The sequence below is a fragment of the Chelonoidis abingdonii genome, chromosome 3 (assembly GCF_003597395.2).
Source record: "Chelonoidis abingdonii isolate Lonesome George chromosome 3, CheloAbing_2.0, whole genome shotgun sequence".
NCBI classification, from domain to species: domain Eukaryota; kingdom Metazoa; phylum Chordata; order Testudines; family Testudinidae; genus Chelonoidis; species Chelonoidis abingdonii.
In genome coordinates, this window is record NC_133771.1 from 49,106,554 (window position 1) to 49,129,814 (window position 23,261).

The window sequence follows — 23,261 nt, forward strand, 5'->3', positions numbered from 1 at the left end:
GCACAGCTTGTTCTCCTGGGGACCTGATAGATATTGCGGCAGGAACAAGGGGCATGTCCACACCGAAATTGTGAGTGAGACTCCCAGCCCAGGTAGACAGACTTGTGCCAGCAGGGCTCAAGCTAGCATGCTAAAAATAGCAGTGTGAACACTGTGGCTTGGGTGGCAGCTTGGGCTCTCAAGCCCACCTGACCCTCTGGGTTTGAGTTCAGGTGGCTAGCCCATGTCTCCGCTGGAGCCACAACGACCACAGTGCTATTTTTACCAAACTAGCTTGAGTCCTGCTAGCATCAGCCTCTCTATCCTGGCTGGGAAGCTTGCTTCCAGCTGCAATGCAGACATACCTAGTGTGGGAGATATACCCACTGTCACTAATACAGTTTGAGCTCCTCAGATGAAAGGCAGTACAGACATGTAAAACATTATTATAGCTCCATTTCTGTAAAGCTTTTTATTAGGGATAGACTATCTCAGCCATTCCTCAGATACACACGGGCACCCCAGACATCCAGCTACAGAAGCTGCTTCCTGTTTCAAGAGGGTAGATGCATGGCTCACTGCTGGTTTAGTCAGGGCATAGATGGCTGAGACTGGTCCCTTCCCAATGATCGGATTCATGAGAATGAGATCTCCTAATTGCCTATTGATACTAGTATATGTGTGCGTTACAGAAATAAAGAGAGAAGGATTCATCCCTGGATAATAGTTCTGGTACAGGACAGATAGAAGAAAGATGTCCATTAGGCAAAGAGTCTTGTGGTTCCTTCCAAATGTGGGGACTGAGGGAGCCTGCCCTCATAATGTACATGGAATCATTTGCCCACAACAGGGATGGTGAAGGTAGTCAGATGCAATGTGTAGTTAGCATATAGAATTTGCTGCCATGGGAGTTGAGAGAGAGAAATACAGCAACTAGTTTTTTAAAAGGCGCTGAATAATTTTATGGCCATTAGTAATACACATATTCTAAAGCAGGTAACTAAATCACGTACTTCAGGACAGTCATTGATTAACCCAGAGTTCAGGAAGGGAGTCCTGTATATACACCACTGCACAACTGGACAGATTGTTTATGGGGAAGGTTGATCCTCTTCTGAAGAATCAGATTTAGGCAGTGGTATCCTTCATAAGATACCTGAGTTGAGGTCTACCTTGGGAAATTGTATGAAATAAAAATAATCTATAAGTCTTTACTCTGGGAAACTTCTCCCTGTATCAATTTTTTATTAAAGAATCTCTATGTTTAAGCAGACTTCAGTCATTTTTTAGATTGGCTTCCCCCAATTTAAGTTACAGTATATCAACTACAGTATATTGGATGATTGTGATTTTCATTTATGTATAAAGAGAATAACACTTGTACCTCAATATAAACAAACAATTACCACATTTTTTTCAATGAAGTCTATACTTCAAGATAAAAACAAAGGAAAATATTTTTATTTTGCTCCTGCTAAATGCAGAAACATTGTACCCCTGAAGTATGTCTTACATCAACTCTTAATAGTATAACAAGCACAACAAACATGCTGCTGACGCATGCTACGTTCATTGTAAACAAAGCATAACAAAGTCCTTCTGTGTGATGGCTTTTGGAAGCATTATGCTAACTTTTTAGAGGAATGTCAGTGTTTCATGAAGTTGTTATAAAAATTCCATTAGCTGTTATTTTTCTAACATTTGAAGTTTAAAAAGTCACTTTAAAGTGTTATTTTTGGCTAATTCTTCTACAAAAAATGTTGCTTAAAAATTATGCAGAATATTTTGGCAAAATCCACTGGAATTGTAACAAAAGCCTTTAAATCTCTCCTGGGCTTCTCAGCACATGCTAGCAGAAGCACTCCTATTATTAATGTGCACCTCTCTTCCCATTTGTTAAGAAGAGGTGATAAACAGTGTTGCAAACTTAAACCAAATGCAACTGGAAATAGAGAACTAGTATTAACACTTTTCTTTTTTATCCCTGAAAGTTTAACTCAACACGTATTAAAATTAACCTCAATATTTTCAGCACTAATGCAAAGAGCTTGAGTGATTAGTGTTTGCAAATTCTGGTAAAGCAAAGGGAAGATTTTCATATAAAAACAACACACACTGAGATGAAAATATACAACACATTAACATATCACTCCTCAAAAATGCTTCCTTTTTTAATAGAAAAAAATAATACTGCATCAAAATCAGGAGAAGCTCATACAATAGCTAACAAAAGTTGTTATTATTCATTAGTGCCTGAGCTATATACTTACCAAAAGGACACCACTGAAATACTGCAATATGCACACAGCAGTACATATCACAAGATTTTAAGACTATCTATGTTCCAAAGATATATTAAGGTTTACCTTCACAGAGTTTCTGCTTTATTACTTCTCTTATTCTGGATATTGCAATATAATCTTCAACGTAAAATACGTAAGTTGATGAGGGCTTGTTGGCAATAGCTCTAAGTTCATCCTCCTCAATTTCTGAGCCAACACCAATAGCAAACAAAGTGATTTTGTTTTTTCTTGCTTCTGCTGCTGCATCTTTGACTTCATCTTGGGACTTGCCATCAGTGAGAACAACAGCTATTTTAGTTAGAAATCTTGAGGATTTAGCAAAAAGGTGGTCAATCGAAAACTGAATAGCTCTTCCTGTTCCCGTATTTCCACCTAAATATTGTATGGATTCCATTTCTCTGATTAGATTTTCAGTGGAATCATAAGCTCCTAGTGGGATTTCAAGTACAGGGTAATCACTGTACTGGACTACTCCAACTTGAATAAACTTTGGCCCTATGTCAAAATTTCTTGTAATATTGACGAGCCACCTTTTGATAATTTCAAAGTTTTCTGGGCCAACACTGTAGGAGCCATCTAAGATGAAAACTAAATCCGCTGGAGCAGTTCTGCAACCTAAAAACAAAAATCAAAGCAATACTTTTAATGGGCATCTTCTCTACTGCAAGCAATCCTTTTTTTATTTATCAATGATTGGTTATATTGTAGTTAGCTGGCCAAATATTTTGTAAATTCTTCATTTATAATTGCCATATCAAAAAATCTACTAAATTTATCCGAAAACAAGATATTTTCAGTCAGACCTGCAGATTTGACACGGCACCTGAAAAAAATCAAGCTGTGCTCTGTTGTGCACATTATCACCAGCCATAATCAACAATAAAAACACTAGAATTAGAACTTCAGCTGGCAACTGCATTTGATGCCCGAGATAGAAAAGAATGCAGCTTTCATACTTGTCCTCAATGGTAACAGCAGTAAAAAAAAGGCAGATCTGACACAAAACACACACAGCCAGTGAACAGCTAATTTGAGCAGCAAGGTATTTTTCTTGAATCATTTTCTGATCACAACTCTACTGTAAAATTTATCTGACACTGCTACCCTTCATCTACAATAACAATTATAGAGCATTTAACTCTGTTGAATGGCACTGGTAGCCCATTATATTTTAAGGAGATCTCATTGAATCACTTGAGCTCAATAACAGAAGAGTGGAACATGTGTTTACGGGCACAGTAGTTAGAAGGTGCACTATTTTTGTTACAAAGTGTAATGCAATTGCATAATGACAGCTAAATGGGTTTCAATATTACTGTCTTACTGCTGCTATACAAACAGCTATCTGAATCACATGACTTCTGGAGAAGAAGCAGTACAAAGGACAGTTTTGGAATAAGCAAGCCATATGCATCTAATAAAGATTGGTCATGGTATTGGAGCCTTACCAGAGTTCAACCTCCCCCTTAGAAATTTTCCATTGAATAAAAATCAGTTCCCACTTTTTAAAAATAGAGACATTCCCTTCCTGCAGGAAATGTAAAATATTATGGCTACAGGTTCTTACATCAGGAACCTTTCATCAGTGACAATTCATAGAATAATAGAACTGGAAGGGACCTCAAGAGGTCATCTACTCCAGTCCCCTGCATTTGTGGCAGGACTAATTATCTAGACCATTCCTGACAGCTGTTTGTTCCCAAAAATCTCCAATGATGGAGATTCCACAACCTCCCTGGGCAATTTATTCCAGTGCTTAACTACCCTGACAGTTAGGAAGTTTTTCCTAATGTCTAACCTAAACCTCCCTTGCTGCAATTTTAGCCCATTGCTTCTTGTTCTATCCTCAGAGATTAAGAAGAATTTTTTTTCTCCTTCCTCCTTGTAACAACCTTTTACATACTTGAAAACTTATGTCCCCTCTGTCTTCTCTTTTCAAGACTAAACAAACCCAATTTTTTCAATCTTCCCTCATAGGTCATGTTTTTTAGACCTTTAATCATTTTTGTTGCTCTTCTCTGGACTCTCTCCAATTTGTCCACATCCTTCCTGATATGTGGCACCCAAAACTGGACACAATACTCCAGTTGAGACCTAATCAGAGCAGAGTAGAGGGGAATAGTTACTTCTCATGCCTTGCTTACAACACTCCTGCTAATACATTCCAGAATGATGGCCCGTTTTTTGCAACAGTGTTACACTGTTGACTCATATTCAGCTTGTGGTCCACTATGACCCCCAGATCCCTTTCTGCAGTACTCCTTCCTTGGCAGTCATTTCCCCTTTTGTATGTGTGCAACTGATTGTTCCTTCCTAAATGGAGTACTTTGCATTTATCCTTACTGAATTTCATCCTATTTACTTCAGGCCATTTCTCCAGTTCATTTTGAATCCTATCCTCCAAAGCACTTGCAACCCCTTCCAGCTTGTACACTGTATGCCATTATCTAAATCATCAATGAAGATATTAAACAGAACCAGACTCAGAACTGATCCCCGCGGGACCCACTCATTATGCCCTTCCAGCATGACTGTGAACCATTGATAATTACTCTCTGGGAACTGTTTTCCCACCAGGTTTGCACCCACCTTACAGTAGGTCCATCTAGGTTGCATTTCCCTAGTTTGTTTATGAGAAGGTCATGTGGGACTGTATCAAAAGCTTTACTAAAATCAAGATATACCATACCTACTATATCCCCCCTATCCGGAAGGCTTGTCACCCTGTGAAAGAAAGCTATCCGGTTGGTATGACATTATTTGTTTTTGACAAATCCATGCAGACTGTTACTTATCACCTCCTTATTTTCCAGATGTTTGCAAACTGATTGCTTAATTTGCTCCATTCTCTTTCCAGGTACAGAAGTTAATTTGACTGGTCTGTAATTCCCTGGTTTGTCCTTATTTCCCATTTTTATAGATGGCCACTATATTTGCCCTTTTCCAGTCTTCTGGAATCTCTTCTGTCTTCCATTATTTCTCAATGATAATCGCTAATGGCTCAGATATCTCCTCAGTCAGCTCCTTGAGTACTCTAGGATGCATTTCATCAGGCTCTGGTGACTTGAAGACATCTAATTTGTTCAAGTAATTTTTAACTCGTTCTTCCCCTATTTTAGCCTCTTCTGATCCTACCTCATTTTCACTGGTATTCACTATGTTAGACACCCAATCACCAACCATTTCCATTTCCACGCACCCCCACCCCCATTAAGTAATGGGGCTACCATGTCCTTAGTCTTCCTCTTGCTTCTAATGTATTTGTAGAATGTTTTCTTGTTACCCTTTATGTCTCTAGATAGTTTGATCTTGTTTTGTGCCTTGGCCTTTCTAATTTTGTCCGTACATATTTGTGTTATTAGTTATAGTCATCCTTTGTAATTTGATCTAGTTTCCACTTTTTGTAGGACTCTTTTTTGAATTTTAGATCAGTGAAGTTCTCCTGGTTAAGCCAGGCTGGTCTCTTGCCATACTTTCTATTTTTCTTACACCATGGGATTGTTTCCTCTTATGCCCTTAATAATGTTTCTCTGAAAAACTGCCAACAGTCTTCTATTGTTTTTCCCCTTACACTTGCTTCCCATGGGATCTTACCTACCAACTCCCTGAGTTTGCTTAGTCAGTCTTCTTGAAATCCATTGTCTTTTTGTTGTTGTTCCTCCTACCATTCCTTAGAATCATGATCACTTTCACCCAAGCTGCCTTCCACTTTCAAATTCTCAACTAGTTCCTCCCTATTTGTCAAAATCAAATCTAGAACAGCCTCTCCCCTGGTAGCTTTCTCCACCTTCTGAAATAAAAAATTGTCTCCAATACATTCTAAGACCTTATTGGATAATCTGTGGCGTGCTCTGTTATTTTCCCAACAGATGATGGAGTACTTCAACTACCCAGACATCACCAAGTCCTGTGCTTTGGATGATTTTGTTAGCTGTTTAAAAAAAGCCTCTTCTACCTGGTCAGCTGGTCCGTAGCAGACCCCTACCGTGACATTACCCTTGTTTTGTACCCCTTTTATCCTTACCCAGAGACTTTCAACAAGTGTGTCTTCTATTTTCATCTCAGTCTCAGTCCAAATGTATACATTTTTAATATATAAGGCAACACCTCCTCCCTTTTCTTCCCCTCGGTCCTTCCTGAGCAAGATGTACCCTTCTATACCAATATTCCAGTCGTGTATTATCCTACCAGGTCTCTGTGATGCCAACTATGTCACAGTTGTGTTTATTTACTAGCATTTGGAGTTCTTCCTGCTTATTCCCCGTACTTCTTGCATTAGTATACAGACATATAAGATACTCATTTGATTCCCCCCACCCCCAGTTCTGTCTTGTCTCTCCTTTAGCCCTTCTCTAACATCCCATGCTCCCCCCAAATTCCAAACCTTCTTGATTTACCTGTGGGCTTTGTCACCTGCCCCCTTCAAACCTAGTTTAAAGCCCTCCTCACTAGGTTAGCCAGTCTGTATCCAAATATGCTCTTCCCCTTCCTCAATTCACCACTGACATTTCATCCTAGTAAGTACTATATGTGGACCTGGATACAGATATCATAATCCAGTCCTCTGAATACGCTACACTTGTTTTTAACTAGCCAGGACAAGTAAATAAAAATTAAATAAATATCTCTTACTTGCTCTTATTTCACCATCTTCAGCCGAGATGTAATCCTGAAGTAGCAGAATTAAAATTGCCTGAAGAACCTTTAAGTTCTGTGCCATGTATATTTTATTTCCAAAATTTTGAGTCCTAAATTAAACTGTAAAAAAAGAAAATACATTACAGTTCTATCAAATGAAAATACAACTGAACAGTTATGCTTTGCCAATTACGCATAAAATTGGCACCTTGCTCTCCTGAACAGTCCTACTGACTATGTTCCATAACTTCAAGTGTACTACCCATGTAAGTAATGTGAGAAAGATTTGATCCTTATTCTAGAATTATAACCATCTCCTAGGTATTCTCTGAAACAACTATCATTTGCTATAGGGTATTACATAAAAGTAACAAGTACATTATATCCAAAAGGTCACAAATTTGAAATTAATCCATGAAATATAATTCACTTGGGATGCACAGCTGCTTCATTCCTCTGAAGACGGGACAAAGTGTCTGAGCCACAGAGCACAATATGGGTATTTGCATGATTGTAGTCCCCTTCACCATACCTAGCTATTGGAATTGCACTTTTCCTACCCAAAATAATGTCGGTTTATGTGATTTACACTATTTCATATACTATTATGAAACTCAAAGAAAGAGGGTCAGACTCTGATCTCAAAGATTGTGGTGTAGACCTGGGCGACAGACCCCTGATTTCAGTGGCATTACTGCAGATTTAATCTCCTGTCACTGAGGCCTGGTCTACGCTGGGCGGGGGCGGGTCGATCTAAGATACGCAACTTCAGCTACGAGAATAGCGTAGCTGAAGTCAACGTATATTAGAGCAACTTAAAATCACTTACTTCACATCCTCGCGGCATGGCATTGAACGCCGCCGCTCCCCCATTGACTTTGCTTTCACCTCTTGCTGAGCTGGAGTTCAGCAGTCAACGGGAGAGCGATTAGGGATCGATTTATCGTGTCTACACTACATGTGATAAATCGATCCCCAATAGATCGATCGCTACCCGCCGATCTGACGGGTAGTGTAGACATACCCAGAATCTTGTCCCAAATGTGTTACAGTAGAGCTGTGCATTAGAGGGGGAATAAGATGAGCATAATGCCATGCATTACTGCAAGTTATTAGTAAATTGCTTCCACCAATATTAGCAGATGCAACATGCCATGACAAGTTTCATATTGCCTTTTCTCCATTCCAGTTTTTACTCTGGATATTCTCTCCCATCTACTGTTTGCTCCAACCCCTGATTTGCACCTCTTTGTTTACATAATAAATTTTATTTTAACTATACTCCTTGCTTAATTCCATGCTTGTTAGGTATTAAAATAGGACTCGAATAAAAATGAAATAGGGCTACTTTGGATTATTATACTTTACTCTTAATTAATTTTAAACTAATTTCAAGACACAGAGGAGACAATTGCTTCTTATCTTTACTTTGTGTAGTTTCATCTTCTAGAACACAAACATATCTTTAATGGTCATATTCTGTTCTCAGTTACAAAATGCAAACTTCAAGTCAATGGGGAAAATGCACTGTTGGCACAAGCAAGTGAATTTGGTCAAGTGTGGTTGCAAAAATGTAATGCAGACCAGAATTTGATCCTCACTTACTTATCTGTGTGCACATTTTTAATAAATCTGCAGGCTGTTTTTTTCTGCTTAATACATTGTCAGCATCTCTTGTGTGTCATGACAGTGGCAATATCCACTGAATTCCTTGGTTTTGATATAAAACATAGTCCTCTGTCTAGTAGCTGCTCAAATAACTTTTTTTAAATCTCTTCAGCAAGAAAACCAATAACTAAACAGATGCTAAACACCCTTAACTCCCATTGAACTTAGAACTTTACAGAATAAGACCAGACTAATTCAGACATTGCCCTCCGCCCCATATCCTTCTCTGTCAACCATGTTGGTCTTGACCATCCACTTGTTCATTTGTCTAAAAAACATCTTTGCACCTTTTTGCCATAAACATGGAATCATCTCCCTGAGCTGACCTGCAGGGTCACTAACATATCCTTCAAATCCCTCCTCAAGACCTATGTCTTCAATGAGTCACACATTAAATGGGCCTACAAATAATACATAGGTGGAGGCGCCACTGGATGTAAATGAAATATATTTGTTTAATAACAAAAGAAAATGTCAATGTACTTTAAATGTATAACACCTGTACATATATGTATAGTGTCCTTCTCCCTCATTGTTTGTATGTTCCTTGTCTCCTTTGATTGTAATCATTTCAGTGCAAAAAAGGGTCTTCCTATATGTATGGACAGCATCTCTCACCCCGGTAATAATTAGAAACCAATTAGATGTGGTGAAACTTCTAAGTACTACAGAACACCCACTCTGGATACAGGCATGCAGCATTTTGTTTTGAGACATGAGAAGTGCCACAATGAGCAGGTAAATGGAAACAAATAATCATTTCCTTTACCAAAGGTAGCCAAAGGCGTACAATGAAAAGAATGCTACTAATGTGCCATAATGTACTGGGCATCCAGAAAAGAATCAGTAGAATCTACATTCTGTAACCGTTCAATAGAGCATTGGTCCCACAAATACCAACATACCAGATGCAAACTTTTTATTAGGTTGGTGATGGGGGGGAAGGAGAGTTTTACTGAGATTTAGGGACAAGGGAAACATGATTGGAAAGGTAAGAATTTCCGATTCAAGTTTATTCTCTGCGTATTCATGATAGGTATGTACTAAATGACAGACGTGAACTTGAACAAGTTCCCCAGTCAAACACAGAATTTTTCCATTATTTTGGGGAATTTTTCTTACTCTAGCATATGAGCCAAAAGGAGTATGTTGCTGTAGTTTGGCTTCTAAGTCAGCTTCTTGCATTTTTTATCACTTACAAGGCATTCATCTCAGTCCAACTTTTTTTTTTTTTTAATTTCCTCCATACACAACCTCTCTGAAATCTGACTTCTGACCTGAGCTGAGGCTAAATACTAGGGACTTAAAAACAAAGCACAAAAGAAACATCAGCTTCCAAAACTGCTAGTTAACTTATAATAAGCAAAGAAGAGACAATGTAAACACTTACAAGAAACCTATTTTATTTTACCTCTTTCTTATTATTATGGTGTACGTAAGTCAATAAGACAAGTTGACACTACCATCTTTTTCAAACAAACCTACTTTTCTGCAACATGTTTTATTTATTTACTATTTGTATTGTGGTAGAATGTAGGCGCTCCAATCAGGGACCAGCATCTGGTAGATGCTGTACGAACACAGAACGTTCTTTCCCAACAGGGTTTGTGCACACTTTATTATGAACACAAGTTACTTTGCCCTCTGCCCCTACCATTACTGCCATAGTCCCAAAGAATTCTATAATCAGACTGTCGAGAACCAACTCAAAAACTTTAGATCTCTGGTGTTTTTTTAATTATTTTTTTACTACATTTACTTACAAAGTACAAACAGAACTTAAGGAACAAAAGACAGCATACCAGTTATACGTGAATAGAAGTCTGTATGCATTAATATATTTTGCCTATTACGTTTGCATTTGTTAGGTATGCTAGGATAGGAATTTTCTCTCAAACTGATCTAGTAGCAGAAAAGTTTACTTACCCTCTTTTGTACTGGAAGACCAGAGAATTTCTAGCTCTGGCAAATAATAACACTGCTGATTTTAAATTTAAATAATTCTTTCTGATTACTATCTTGCCTCTCCCCACTCCCACTTCAATTCTCACCTTACTTTATCTGCTGATATCACATGTATTGCTCAAACTAAAGATTATTGTTTGATTCCATTTGAATGCCGAGATGCCAGTCTTATTTCAAACAGATTTAAGTGATAATTTCTAGCAATTTGAAATAGAGGCCATTTAAAACCATCAACTGTGTGTAAAAAAACAAAAGCTGAAAGGGAATCAAAACACTGTGAATTTAAGATTCAATAATCTAGAAAGCTGAAAGGACCAGAAACAAAATTTATACCATTGAAGACCTGTTAATCCTAGTCTGGGATTCCCGGACCTGATGGTTTTGAGATACATAACCTAAGAATCACCATGCCAAAATGTCATCTTGGCAAGATTAAAAGCTATCCTTCAAGAAGTGAAAACTAAGGCCAAGTGATATCAAAAGAAACAGAAGATTTAAGAGGGAATTTGAATAGCAAATAACCAAAGAGACAAAAAACTCTAGAAATACATTATTTGAAAATATCAGAAAAAATAATGGTGAGAATATCAGAATGAGGGCACTAGGCCTTCAGTGTGTAAAGGGGAGCGATTCTTATTATTTCATTGCACTAAATGTGAGTTAGGATCGTTACAGAAAACCATCCCAAAGACGACAAAATCTAAACTTTACACAAGAAAGAACAAAGGAAGGTGACAAGCAATTGAGAGAGGCTGGGATAAGGAAGGAGAAGGACTCTACTGAATACTCACTTTAGGTATGTGCACATCCTGGTGATTCTCTTCAGGGTTTGTTTATTAGGGAGGATAAATATATTGAAGAGAAGAGATATGACTTCTCTGCATCAGTCTTTCCCATAGTCTTAATGGTACTAAATTTAAGCTGGCATAAAAAGAGGAGGTGGACTAAACTGATAATTTTAATATTGGAAGAAGTCATAATAACTAGATAGTATTCATCCATGGGTTCTGGAGATGGAGGACCTTAAGAATGAAATGGCTAAAGAAAATATTTTTGTTTCTTTAGAATTTGTGCTTCCTTTCCACTTATAAAAATTAAAATCAGCAATTCATAAAATACAAGTAAAAAATAAACATAGTACACCTATAAACCACTCAGGATGTAATTACACACATCCACTAACCATCCTAAAACTGTCCTCTTCCTAAAAACCCTGCAAAAAGATGGCTTTGGGAAAGTAATTATTTCAAAGCACAAAGGAGAAGATGGGAGCAAATTAAAATATCAAAAAACTCCAGAAAATACATTCATATAGAAGCACTAGCCTGTTTAAACTGAGAGAACACCAGCTCAATGCCTCTATTCAGCACAATTGCAACAGTATGTTACAGGGAGAAAAAGAACCAGGTCATAAACCACTCGTGGCTCGACTGCTTAACACCAACACCTTAAATTCCATCTGAAAACTAATAGATGGCCAATGGGCATCACTGAGCATGGATATAATATGCAAACAATAGCAAACTATGTAAGTGGACATTACATTATGCACTAGTTTCAGCTTTCAAATGGCCTTACAGTGTAGTTCCATGTACAGCATGTTACAGCACTATATGGTAAAAATCCTTACTCTTTATGATTCCCCAAACTTTTCCTGTCACACCCCCACCCATAACAGAAACTGTCCATCCCACACACATCCCTCAGCACTCGCAGTTGGGGGCAGGGCCAGAGCCATGGTCAGGAGCCCAGGACAGAAGCAGAGCCACGGGCCACAGCCAGAGCTGTGGCTGGAGTCGTGACCAGGAGCAGAGCTGCAGCTAGGGCCAAGAGCCAGGGCTGCAACTGTGTCTGCAGCTGGGAGCAGAGCTGCCACCAGGGCCAGGAGCAGGTCCACGGCCAGGGCACGAGCTGGGACCGGGGCTGGGACAGAGCTGGGGGAATAGCACAGCTGGGTGGCACTCTCTCCCCGCTCCCAGTGAGGGCTGGCGTGGGTCTCGCCCCACCCCACCCTCAACATTTGGGATTACTGTTCTATGAAATGTCACTAGATGGGATTATGGGAATTACAGATAAATAAACCTTACTGCAATACTAGGTAAAATTACTTCTAAAATTACTGAATACCTAGATAATCACAATAAAACAGGGGAAGGGCTTCTGTAAATGAAAACCATACTTTTCCAACATAAGAATTTTTTAAGAGAGTCAACAAAATAGTGGGCAAAGGAAAACTATTTTTAAATCAGATTTGTCCGGTAACAAAAAGGGTTTAATAATAGGTCAAAATGTATTTTGGTTTGGTGAATAAAAGTATATTCTCACAACAAAGCTACTTCTCCAAATACAATTTTTCCTCTGTATTTCCTTTACAACTCTCAGAAAGAACATCTGGTTCCTGTAAGATACAAGAAATCAGGGGACTTGAAAATCTCATTTATAAGTCTAAAGCCAAAAAGCTTTTCAATACTCTACATTAGATTTGATACCAGAAACCAAAATTCAAAAGAAATTACCCAAAACTTAAGTGGCTTCCCCAGCAGGTAGATTCCAGGATTACACAGCCACTACATTTATTTTAAATTTAAAGAAAATAATAACATGGAATTGAATTTTTAGTAGTCATGATAGGTGCCAACCAACAGCACTAGATACCAAAGTTCTCTTTATCATCTACATAAAAGATACAGCACGGGCAATAGAAGTGTAAGTTTCTTGAAAAGACCTGCCAAAATACCTCATTACTACTTCAAACCATGTCTACACTACAAACTTTGGTCGAAGAAAGTTACATTGGCATAATCCAGCCCCAGTTAGTATATCCTGTGTGTGTGTACTTGGTTCCTTGTATCGGTGCTGCACGTACTCACTAAGAGTGAGTGTGTCAATACAGTGCGGTGCACCCTGGCTAGGCATCCCAGTGTGCAATTCACCATCACCCAGCACACTGTATTTTGGGGAATTTTGGCAACGTACCTGGTGAGGCAGAAACAAGTTACAGAGGGATGCCTGGGAGAAATGGGTCAAGTTCCCATCGTGCAGCTTCTTCCATTCCATAATACCATCCATAACCCATATGGGGGCCAGAGCCGCCAGGCCCCACCCGAGGCTAGCACGCCCAGCCCTAGAGTGCTGGAAGGGAGGGTGGGTGCCGTGGCCCATCATGTCCTGGTGTATCTCTCTCCCCTTTTCCTGCTGGGCTCTCCCCTGTCTACCCTTTTCTTCACCATAGTGTCTGAAATATTCACCCTCCTTGCCCTCTGTTCACAGCCTGATGCAACACTGGCTTGCAGACTCTCTGAGAACATGTCCTGCTGACTCCTCTTCCTTCTCCTCCTTATCATGGCCAGACATTCTGCGGGTGTGAGGGGCAAGCCCCTCAATGCCACAATGGCAGCAGTTGCAGATAAAGACAACATATGTCACTGTATTTACACTCACAACAGAAAGTGAAAAAATAAGTTCCAGAACTCCCTTCCCTTGCTCTCCAGAAGTTTCGGGCAAAACATAGTTATTGATACTTCAGCTCTGGAGCACCTCTGCACAGTACTGATCTCCAGTTCCAGCCATGGTGAGTATGGCCCACTCAAGGGATGGGCAGGGAGAAACTAAGAGGGAATTGTTCAGCTGCATGAAACAACATAATTTGACCCTACTTCCATGGGTATCAGTACAGGGCAATGGCAATGAGTACTGGCACTATTTTCCATAGACAGTCGAGATTTTAGCTGATATCCTGCTCCTAGAGTAACAAAGGCAGAGAGAACAACTGCTGCTGGCGTGCCAAAGTCACCCAGGTCCATTTGCCACTAGTCTGCTTGCTTACTGCAATGGTGCCTGCTGAAGTCATCATAGACTATCAGGGTTGGAAGGAACCTCAGGAGGTCATCTAGTCCAACCCCCTGCTCAAAGCAGGACCAATCCCCAACTAAATCATCCCAGCCAGGGCTTTGTCAAGCCTGACCTTAAAAACATCTAAGAAAGGCGATTCCACCACCTCCCTAGGTAACCCATTCCAGTGCTTCACCACCCTCCTAGTGAAAAAGTGTTTCCTAATATCCATCAACTTGGGACGATCGCCCCTTGTTCTGTCATCTGCTACCACTGAGAATAGTCTAGATCCATCTTCTTTGGAACCTCCGTTCAGGTAGTTGAAAGAGGCTATCAAATCCCCCCTCATTCTTCTCTTCTGCAGACTCAACAATCCCAGTCCTCTCCTCATAAATCATGTGCCCCAGCCCCCTAATCATTTTTGTTGCCCTCCGCTGGACTCTTTCCAATTTTTCCACATTCTTCTTGTAATGTAGGGCTCAAAACTGGACACAGTACTCCAGATGAGGTCTTACAAGTGCCAAATAGAGGAGAATAATCACTTCCCTTGATCTGATGGCAATACTCCTACTAATGCAGTCCAATATGTTGTTAGCCTTTTTGGCAACAAGGGCACATTGTTGACTCATATCCAGCTTCTTGTCCACTCTAATCCCCAGGTTCTTTTCTGCAGAACTGCCACTTAGCCAGTTGGTCCCCAGCCTGCAGCAGTGCATAGGATTCTTCTGTCATAAGTGCAGGACTCTGCACTTGTCCTTGTTGAACCTCAGATTTCTTTTGGCCCAGTCCTCTAATTTGTCTAGGTCACTCTGAACCCTATCCCCACCCTCCAGCATATCTACCACTCCTCCCAATTTAGTGTCATCAGCAAACTTGCTGAGGGTGCAGTCCACGCCATCCTCCAGGCCATTAACGATGATATTGAACAAAACTGGCCCCAGGACCGACCCTTGGGACACTTCGCTTGATACCAGCTGCCAACTAGACACGGAGCCATTGATCACTACCTGTTGAGCCCGACAATCTAGCCAGCTTTCTATCCACCTTAAAAAAGTATGGGCTGGATTAATGGACTATAACTTACCAGCAAAAGTACTGTGGGAATATCATGGACTGGCGTGGGAAAGCGTCCTAGCATGGTATGACGAAATAAGACCATCATCCTGAGAAACCTTCAGGAGAGGATTACACAGTACCTTCATGAAAGTTTTATTGAGCTCTTTGAGGAGATTTCAAGGGACATCCCCGTGTAAATAAACAAACTGCTATGCATGACCCTACTACCTAACGCGGGAATGAAAAGCAGATAACTCTTCCCCTGTTTGTTGTACTGCTACCTCCAGTAGATGTAAAACAATGAGAAGTCAATACTCGTGTCCTGCTATGTTGGGGCTGGGCACGATCTGTACAATTAAACATTGTAATGGAAAATGCATTGGCACACTTACCTGAGTTTCCTTTCCCCGGATTGAGCTTGGCCAAGCTCAGCTGTTGGGACTAGCTAGGCTGTAAGGGAGTCTTAACAGTCCTAACTTACAGCATAGCTGGACCCCCTGGTAACATGTCCCCCATCCTTCTCATCCTCACAAAAGGGGTCTGCATCTAAGGCTCCTCAGAGGTATTCACTGTGCTCTGCAGGGTGCTGGTGGGGTTTCCGCTAAGTATGGCGTGCAGCTCATTGTAATGCAGCAGTCAGTGTTGGTCATCGTGGGACAGCTGCTGGAGGACTGCTAGGGTCAACCTGGGTCACACAGTCTCTCTGCTTGCACTGTGTCAATCACAGTACATCAACCACGACATAACATCATTCAGGGAGTGATGTTACTATGTCACGGTAAAGGGCCCTTTCATTGGCAGGGAACAAATCTGAGTACAGACACATGCACAACTATGTTGACACAAGGTGACTTATGTTGACCTAACTTTGTAGTGCAAACCAGGAGAGGCCACTATAAATACTGAATTCTAGGCCTCTCCTCTGAGATTGCTCATATAAACAATATTAATGATTATAGTAGTGTAGTGTTCACTGCATCTAAGTGCCTAGAACTTTACACAAGGAGTGTGTCTACTGCACTATCCCTTACTATGTGCACAGTCGCTCCTATCTCTATGCCCAACAAGCTTGGTTGACCAGTAGGAGGAGTCAGGTTCTTGCCCCCACCTCCTTTCTACTTCTTTCCATTCCCTTTGCATTGTATCATATTCCCAGGTATGTTAGGAGAGAGGAATCCCTGCTTTGGGGGAATAGAGGGACTGAAACTATGCCCAGTCACTACACTGGGATGCAAAGGAACACAGGGTTCATTTTATGACCCCCCCAACACTCCTTCCCTGTCATCATGGATTCATGCAGTGGTCAGGCCCATTTTGTTCTAATTGTACCAAAGGAATAGAGCTCTGTACATAATCTAAACACATTTAGCTTCTTTTTCTCTTCACAAATTAAGGGTCAGTGAGTAGTATACTGTCTTCTCAGCTGTATTAGTTATTAAAAATGATTTGCCAGATTTGGGTCCCAATTCTCAGTTATACTAAAGCCACTTTACCCCACTCTGTGAGTACCAGGGGGCCACAAAGCGGGTGAAAATGACTCTCACAGAGTATCTCCCACTGAGGGTCTCCTCACCAATGTTTAGTTGGTTGGGTTTTTGCCCGAAAATTTTTTCTTGTTCCCAAAGGCAGAATTTTTAGAAGATTTTGATACATGTGTTTCAGTGACTGTTTATAGTCTCCCTCCATACAGAGCCAGATTTTTGCCCCAGAAAACCCTCACTTAGGACTCATGTTAATTTAGGGAACTAATTTCTTGCTGCTTTTCTTGTGAAGAGAATCTAGAAAACAAATTCAAATATACCAATATGAATGGATTGCTCCAAGGGAAAGCAGAGCATTCAAGTTTTGAAAAGCACTGATGTTTGTCACAGCAGCAAGTTTTTGTTGAGAGGCCAAGATTTGGTTTGGTTTACTTTATTTTGCCCACAAACACAATCCTCTTCAATCCCCATTGCCACCTATTGTGTGTTAGGATATAGATATGCAGGCCTGCCCGTAAAGGCCTATACTTTTAAGAATTTAGGTATATGTTTATCATTTAGCTAGTTATAGAGGTATAAAAAGTTTCTGATCCCCTAGGCAGAATTTGGGGGGTGGCATTTTGTGTGCTCCCCACGGGGTGTGCGGGAGCTTCCGGTTCCATTCCCACCGTGCCACCCAAGAAGGACTCTCTGCCGAAATGCCGCAGGCGACAGTGGCAGTCATTGAGCTGCTCAATTGCCTGCCGCTGTTTTCTGTGGCACATCGGCAGAAGGTCCTTCTTCGGCGGCACGACGGGAGTGGAACCGGAAGCTCCCGTGCGCCCTGTGGGGAGCGAACAAAATGCCGCCCCCGAATCCTGGCGCCCCAGGCGACTGCCTAGGGTCGCCTAATGGAAGTGCCAGCCCTGCTGAGGCCCTGTTCTTAAGCTAAGGCCTTTGGCTAAGCAGCAGAAGCAGCCATAAGCTGGGAAGCGTATGGTCATATCCTCACATTTCAAACTAGTCACATTGAAATAAGGTGGTATTGGGCTGTTAGGAATACAATCCTGTCCTGATAGTGTCTATCACCACCAGATAAAGATGGTTAAAGAAAACTTAGTTTGATATCATCCTGTCTAGCAAGAAATCACTTCAATAGTTGTGGTTGTGAAACCCTCATGTCTGTACATTTTATTTTTATGGCCCCCCCTTTTTCTATTGTTAATCCGTCTTGTTCTCTAATTGTTTCTGTCTGCTGTATAATTTTGCTATGTGTAAGTTAATTAGGGTAGTGGTATATAATTGGTTAGAGCAGGGGTCGGCAACCTTTCAGAAGTGGTGTGCCAAGTCTTCATTTATTCACTCTAATTTAAGGTTTCATGTGCCTATAATACATTTTAACATTTTTAGGTCTCTTTCTATAAGTCTATAATATATAACTAAACTATTGTTATATGTAAAGAAAATAAGGTTTTTAACATGTTTAAGAAATTTCACTTAAAATTAAATTAAAATGCAGAGCCCTCCGGACCAGTGGCCAGGACTGGGGCAGTGTGAGTGCCACTGAAAATCAGCTCATGTGCCATTTTCAGCATGCATGTCAAAGGTTGCCTACTCTGGGTTAGAGAATTATGTTACAATATATATTAGGATTGCTTAGGTAGATTTCAGTAAAATGTTTGGTTAAGGTATAGCTAAGAATATTACTATATAAATTAGGGGCAAACAGGAACTAAGTTGGGATTCGAAAATAAGGAAAAAGGAACTTAGATTTATACTTGCTGGAAGTTCACCCCAATAAACATTGAATTGTTTGCACCTTCAGACTTCGGGTATTGTTGCTCTCTGTTCATGCGAGAAGGACCAGGGAAGTGGGAGAGTGAAGGAATAAGCTCTTTAATGTGCTCCCCAAATTTATCCTGCACCATATAGGAATCCATATAGAATAGATTTTCCACCAGTTTGTTCCTACAACTTCCCTCTGGTATGGGGTGACGGTGTGTGCAAGGGAGGTGGTGGAGTGGCCTGAGGATGAGTGATTGGGTGCCTGAGGTAACTGTGTGGGTACTTGGGAACAGCTAAGGAGTGATGGTGGATTAGGTGGGAGCTTGGGGCAGCTGGGTAGTGGAGTGACTGGTGTCTAGAGATGCTAGAGTAGATAGCGGCTAGTATAGCAGAGAGGTTCTGATGGAGAGAATCCTAATGCAGCTGAGAGGGGCCAACAAGGATCAGCAATGGGCCTGTCTCCTTGTGCTACCTTCAAGCAACTACTCCTTACTAGCTCAATGCATCACGGAAGCACCAAGACACTAAACAGAGAGACTGCTCCTAGCTACTGGCTGTCCAGATACCACAGTGGCCACCAGTGGACTGGAGGAACAAATAACTGCTAACACATTCTGCATGCCCGCAGCTAATCTGGATATGTGAGAACACACCTGAGATGTAGGCCAACCTGACCAGGTACTGCAGACATGTCACAAGAGTGAGACACTTGGCAGACTTGTGAAAGCCCCATTCTATCGAATAAAACCCAACTAACAACAACAAAAAGAGGAAATTAATAAGATTCAAGAAAAAGCCTAAACAAACTCCAAGTTTTTACCCCAAAATGAGAGAAGTGCCAGAGATTGTGTGAAATCCTGTAGGGACTATTTTGCTATTGATTTTACATGGAAGGTGTTCAGATAATATGAGTGCCAGCAGAAAAGACAAAATGAGCGATTAAATTACATTTACACACACACACACATGGCTTTTTGAAGGGATATACCTTAACATCTTCCTCAAGCTGGTCATGTGTATAGTGGTACAAGGTGGAATGTATTCAGTTTTGGGGTATGTGGTGTGTGTGTGCGCACGGGATCAGTGCAAGGATATTTTGTGCCCTGGGTGAAACTTCTACCTTGCACACACACACCCCCGATATCCAGCCCCCACCTTCCTACGGCCAAGTTCCCCCCAGGGGCCCAAATGTTCACAAAGTGCAGGGGAGGGGCTGCAAACAGGTGGCCAAGAGGTGGAGGGGGTGGGGTTGTAATGGTAGGGAAGAGATTCCACAGAGGCAAAAGGGGCTCGTTGCAGGGGGTGCAGTGGCAGGGAGGGAGTGGCACAAGTGAGAAGTGGGCAGGAGGGGGTTGTTGCGAGGGGCTGGCAGGCGGGGGGGGCTGTCTGTGCCCAGGGTTGTTGCAGGGGGGTGAAGGTGGCAGGGAGGGGTTTACACAAGGGAGAAGTGGGCAGGAGGGAGATGGCAGGGGGAGGAGGGGTCCCAAGGTTGATGCAGGGGTAAAGGTGATTGTGGCTGGCTCAGGTGGTTGCCAGGTAGAGATTTCCCAGAGGCAAAAGGGGCAGGACAAGGTGCGTTGTTGGGGCGGGGGGTATGCAGGGGAGAAGGTAGCTGGTCGGTGGTGTTGAAGGGGGTGGCGCTGGCTAGGGCAGGGGTGCCCCGGTTGCTCCCACATACACCATTCCCCAGGCCAGGGACTGGACCCCCCCGGTGCTCCGTGGGCCCGTGCAGCTCCCCATGGCCCAGATAGGTACCTTGCAGGTGGAATAGACACCCAGCTTCTCCCCAAAGAGCAGAGCGCAGCTGCACCTTCTTCCCCGCACCACTGGCTGAGCCGGGCTCCCCGCTGCCTCCAGGGCTCTCAGCGGCGGCACCGGCAGCCAGCCCCACCCCTGCGCCCAAGCCTGCCACCATCGCCAAGAGCCCGGGGAGTGGCATGGAGCCTGGTTCAGCCCGCAGCATTAGGAAGAAAGCACAGCTGCTAGCGCTAGACCCTCTCCTTCCCCACTCCGTAATTGACTGCTCCCCTGGGGGGGAGGGACTGGCCACGCCTCAGGCGGCCTCTCTGGAGCCCAGAGGCAAGGAGCAGCAGCAGCCTTGTGCTCTGCTGTTTAAAAAAAAAAATTAGGGGCACCACTTTTTGGCACTCCCAATCACTTGGCGCCCTAGGCAGCTGCCTAGTCCGCCTACTGGTGCACCGCCCTGTGTGTGAACAAAAACTGATTCGCACTCCTACCTAAAAATGTTAAGGACAGACCTGCCACTAGCAATCTGATAGCAGCAGACCCTGTGCCTGCCACAGAATAGAGTGAATGTGCAGTTGCCCCAGCTCCATGTGGGTGGTCACAAAAAGAGGTAGGTCTTCATTAAGCTTGGTTGAAACTTTTAGGTTTAAAGTGAGCATGCATCACCCATAATTTTACTGAATTTGGAAGAGAAAAAAGCAAAATAAGGGCACTAGTCCACATTACAGATTATTTCACATGCAACATTTCACATTTCAGTCATCTGTGCTGTAGCCATGACTTACTTACAAGTATTCTTTTCAACTTCAATGAACAAAAAAGTGGCTGGCTGACACATCAAAAAACAACATTTAATTATTGGTCAAGACTTACTACAGAAATTTTCTTCCCACAATGACAATTTGCAGATAGTTAAGAAAATATGGAATTTTACTAGAAATGTTTTTTGTAAAATTAATTATAGCTTTCATTACTCCCAAAGTATAATACGTACATGAAAACTAACGCTGTGTGACAAGCTTAAAACCTGGATCAATAGAACTGCAACATAATATTAAAAAAAAAAAGTCATGATCAAATGTCGGTGAGAAGTCAGAAAAAAAGGCTTAATGCCAACTGGCTCTTAAGCACTAAGTAAAGATGGGTCTGAAAATAGCAAATGAACAGAGATTGGTTTTCAATGAGAAACCATATAACTGGCTCTTCCAATGTCAAACATCAAAGAAAAATCTAAGCCGTTAAAATACATGTATACAAAAATCTCTGATATTAAAAGTAATGACTTGGAAAGGATAGACTGACAGATTATTTTTGATACCATTCAGCAAAGGCTAACAAACCCACAGACTCCTCTAGTCTACAACAGAGGAAGTTTGTGTTCAGGCTCCAACGTTTGAAGAGTCACAGAATGCCTGCATTTTTAAATCCAGTTTATTCTGGCAAGTCACACAGTTTGTTGGATTTGTCCCCACTTCAAGATGATATTGTGCCAGGTAATGCTGGTAATTAGTTATTAAAGACTGAAGGGGATGCAGCCTTACCACAGCATTTGAGATCCTGGATGATATGCATGAATGCTTGGGAAAAACAATATACAGTATAGGATGGGCATGTTATGTAACCTGTCACAGTTGCCAGTTCAAGATTCTGGCTGCAACAAGCAAATTTGAGGTCTCCCTGGAAACCATGATTCAGCCAGTGTATGAAAAGCCCATGCTCTTATTTCTCTCTTTATCAAGGAATTTGATATTTCACAGTGTTTTCCCTTCATGGACTGATCCAAGGAAAACAAAACAGCTAATCAATAGGACTAAATCCGACACTCGGCATAGATCCAAGTTAACTAACGTCTCCTGATATGATTCCAAGTAACAAATGTTTGAAGTGACTCCTTCTACTAAAATCTAAAAAGTTCTAAGTTTCAGCTTTGTTTCTAGTAAATATAAATGTGGAAAGTTAAACTACTGTTCCACATAATCACTTGCATTAGAATAAGAGACCACTTTGTCTACACTCATTAGTGTTGGGCTTGGATCGGGCCCTTAGTATTTATTAGTAGATGTAAGAAGGAAAGATGATGATTCAGGGAGGTTTTAGACAAGCCTGGCAAAAGCATCAGGTTTGAGTAGCTGAGCATAAAATGTACGAATTGTTTACTTTGATGATGATACTGAAACTGTGTACTTGCCTCCAAGCAAAAATACAAAAAAACAAACAAACAAACGTTACTCACCCCAGCCAAACGGATGAATGGGATTTTGCAATGTTGGTTTAAACAAGAGGGTACTACAAAGCCTAAGTTTTTATTTCTGTGTCTTATCCTTATTGAAAAACAATGATCGACTGATCAAAAGGGCTTGTGATGCTTGGGGGAGTGGAAATGGTAGTAATCCTTCTTTAAGAATTTAGGAACTTAATGAATCAGTGAAATCAATGAAAGGACTCCCATTGGATTAGGCCCTTAAACTTTCTTACAAAGTTTTCCTTTGGGGGGGGCGGGGAAGAGGGAAGTGGAGAAGTGGACAGGGGAGTTGAAAACAAGGAAATTAGCACATTCATGCTCACAGGAGAAAACATGTTTACAGCAAGAACAGTGCATTCATTGTTTTAAATACATCCAAAATGTGGAGCTTTGAGATACTTTGGCAGTTTCTGATTCAGTACAATCCAAGACTAAGATGATTTAAAGACTGAGTTGATTTCCAAGCCCCTACAGAAAGGCTAGTTCTTTCAACCAATATTTGAGCTCACTTTCTCAAAATATATGATGTAGGATGCATGATTTTTATCCAAAGAGAATTATTTGTATTGATTTTCTAAAATATTACTC

At 41.4% G+C, this 23,261-nt stretch overlaps 1 protein-coding gene across 1 annotated transcript in view; it reads right to left on the minus strand.

Moving 5' to 3' along the window:
• Positions 1-23,261, minus strand: part of COL21A1 (collagen type XXI alpha 1 chain) — a 189,651-nt gene that overhangs the window by 145,785 nt on the left and 20,605 nt on the right. The window contains exons 2-3 of the mRNA XM_032771112.2: positions 6,915-7,040; positions 2,346-2,897 (exon numbers count right to left, since the gene is read on the minus strand). Of these exons, the coding sequence (XP_032627003.1) occupies positions 2,346-2,897; positions 6,915-7,002 (640 nt within the window). The 5' untranslated portion in view covers positions 7,003-7,040. The remainder of the gene's footprint in view (positions 1-2,345; positions 2,898-6,914; positions 7,041-23,261) is intronic.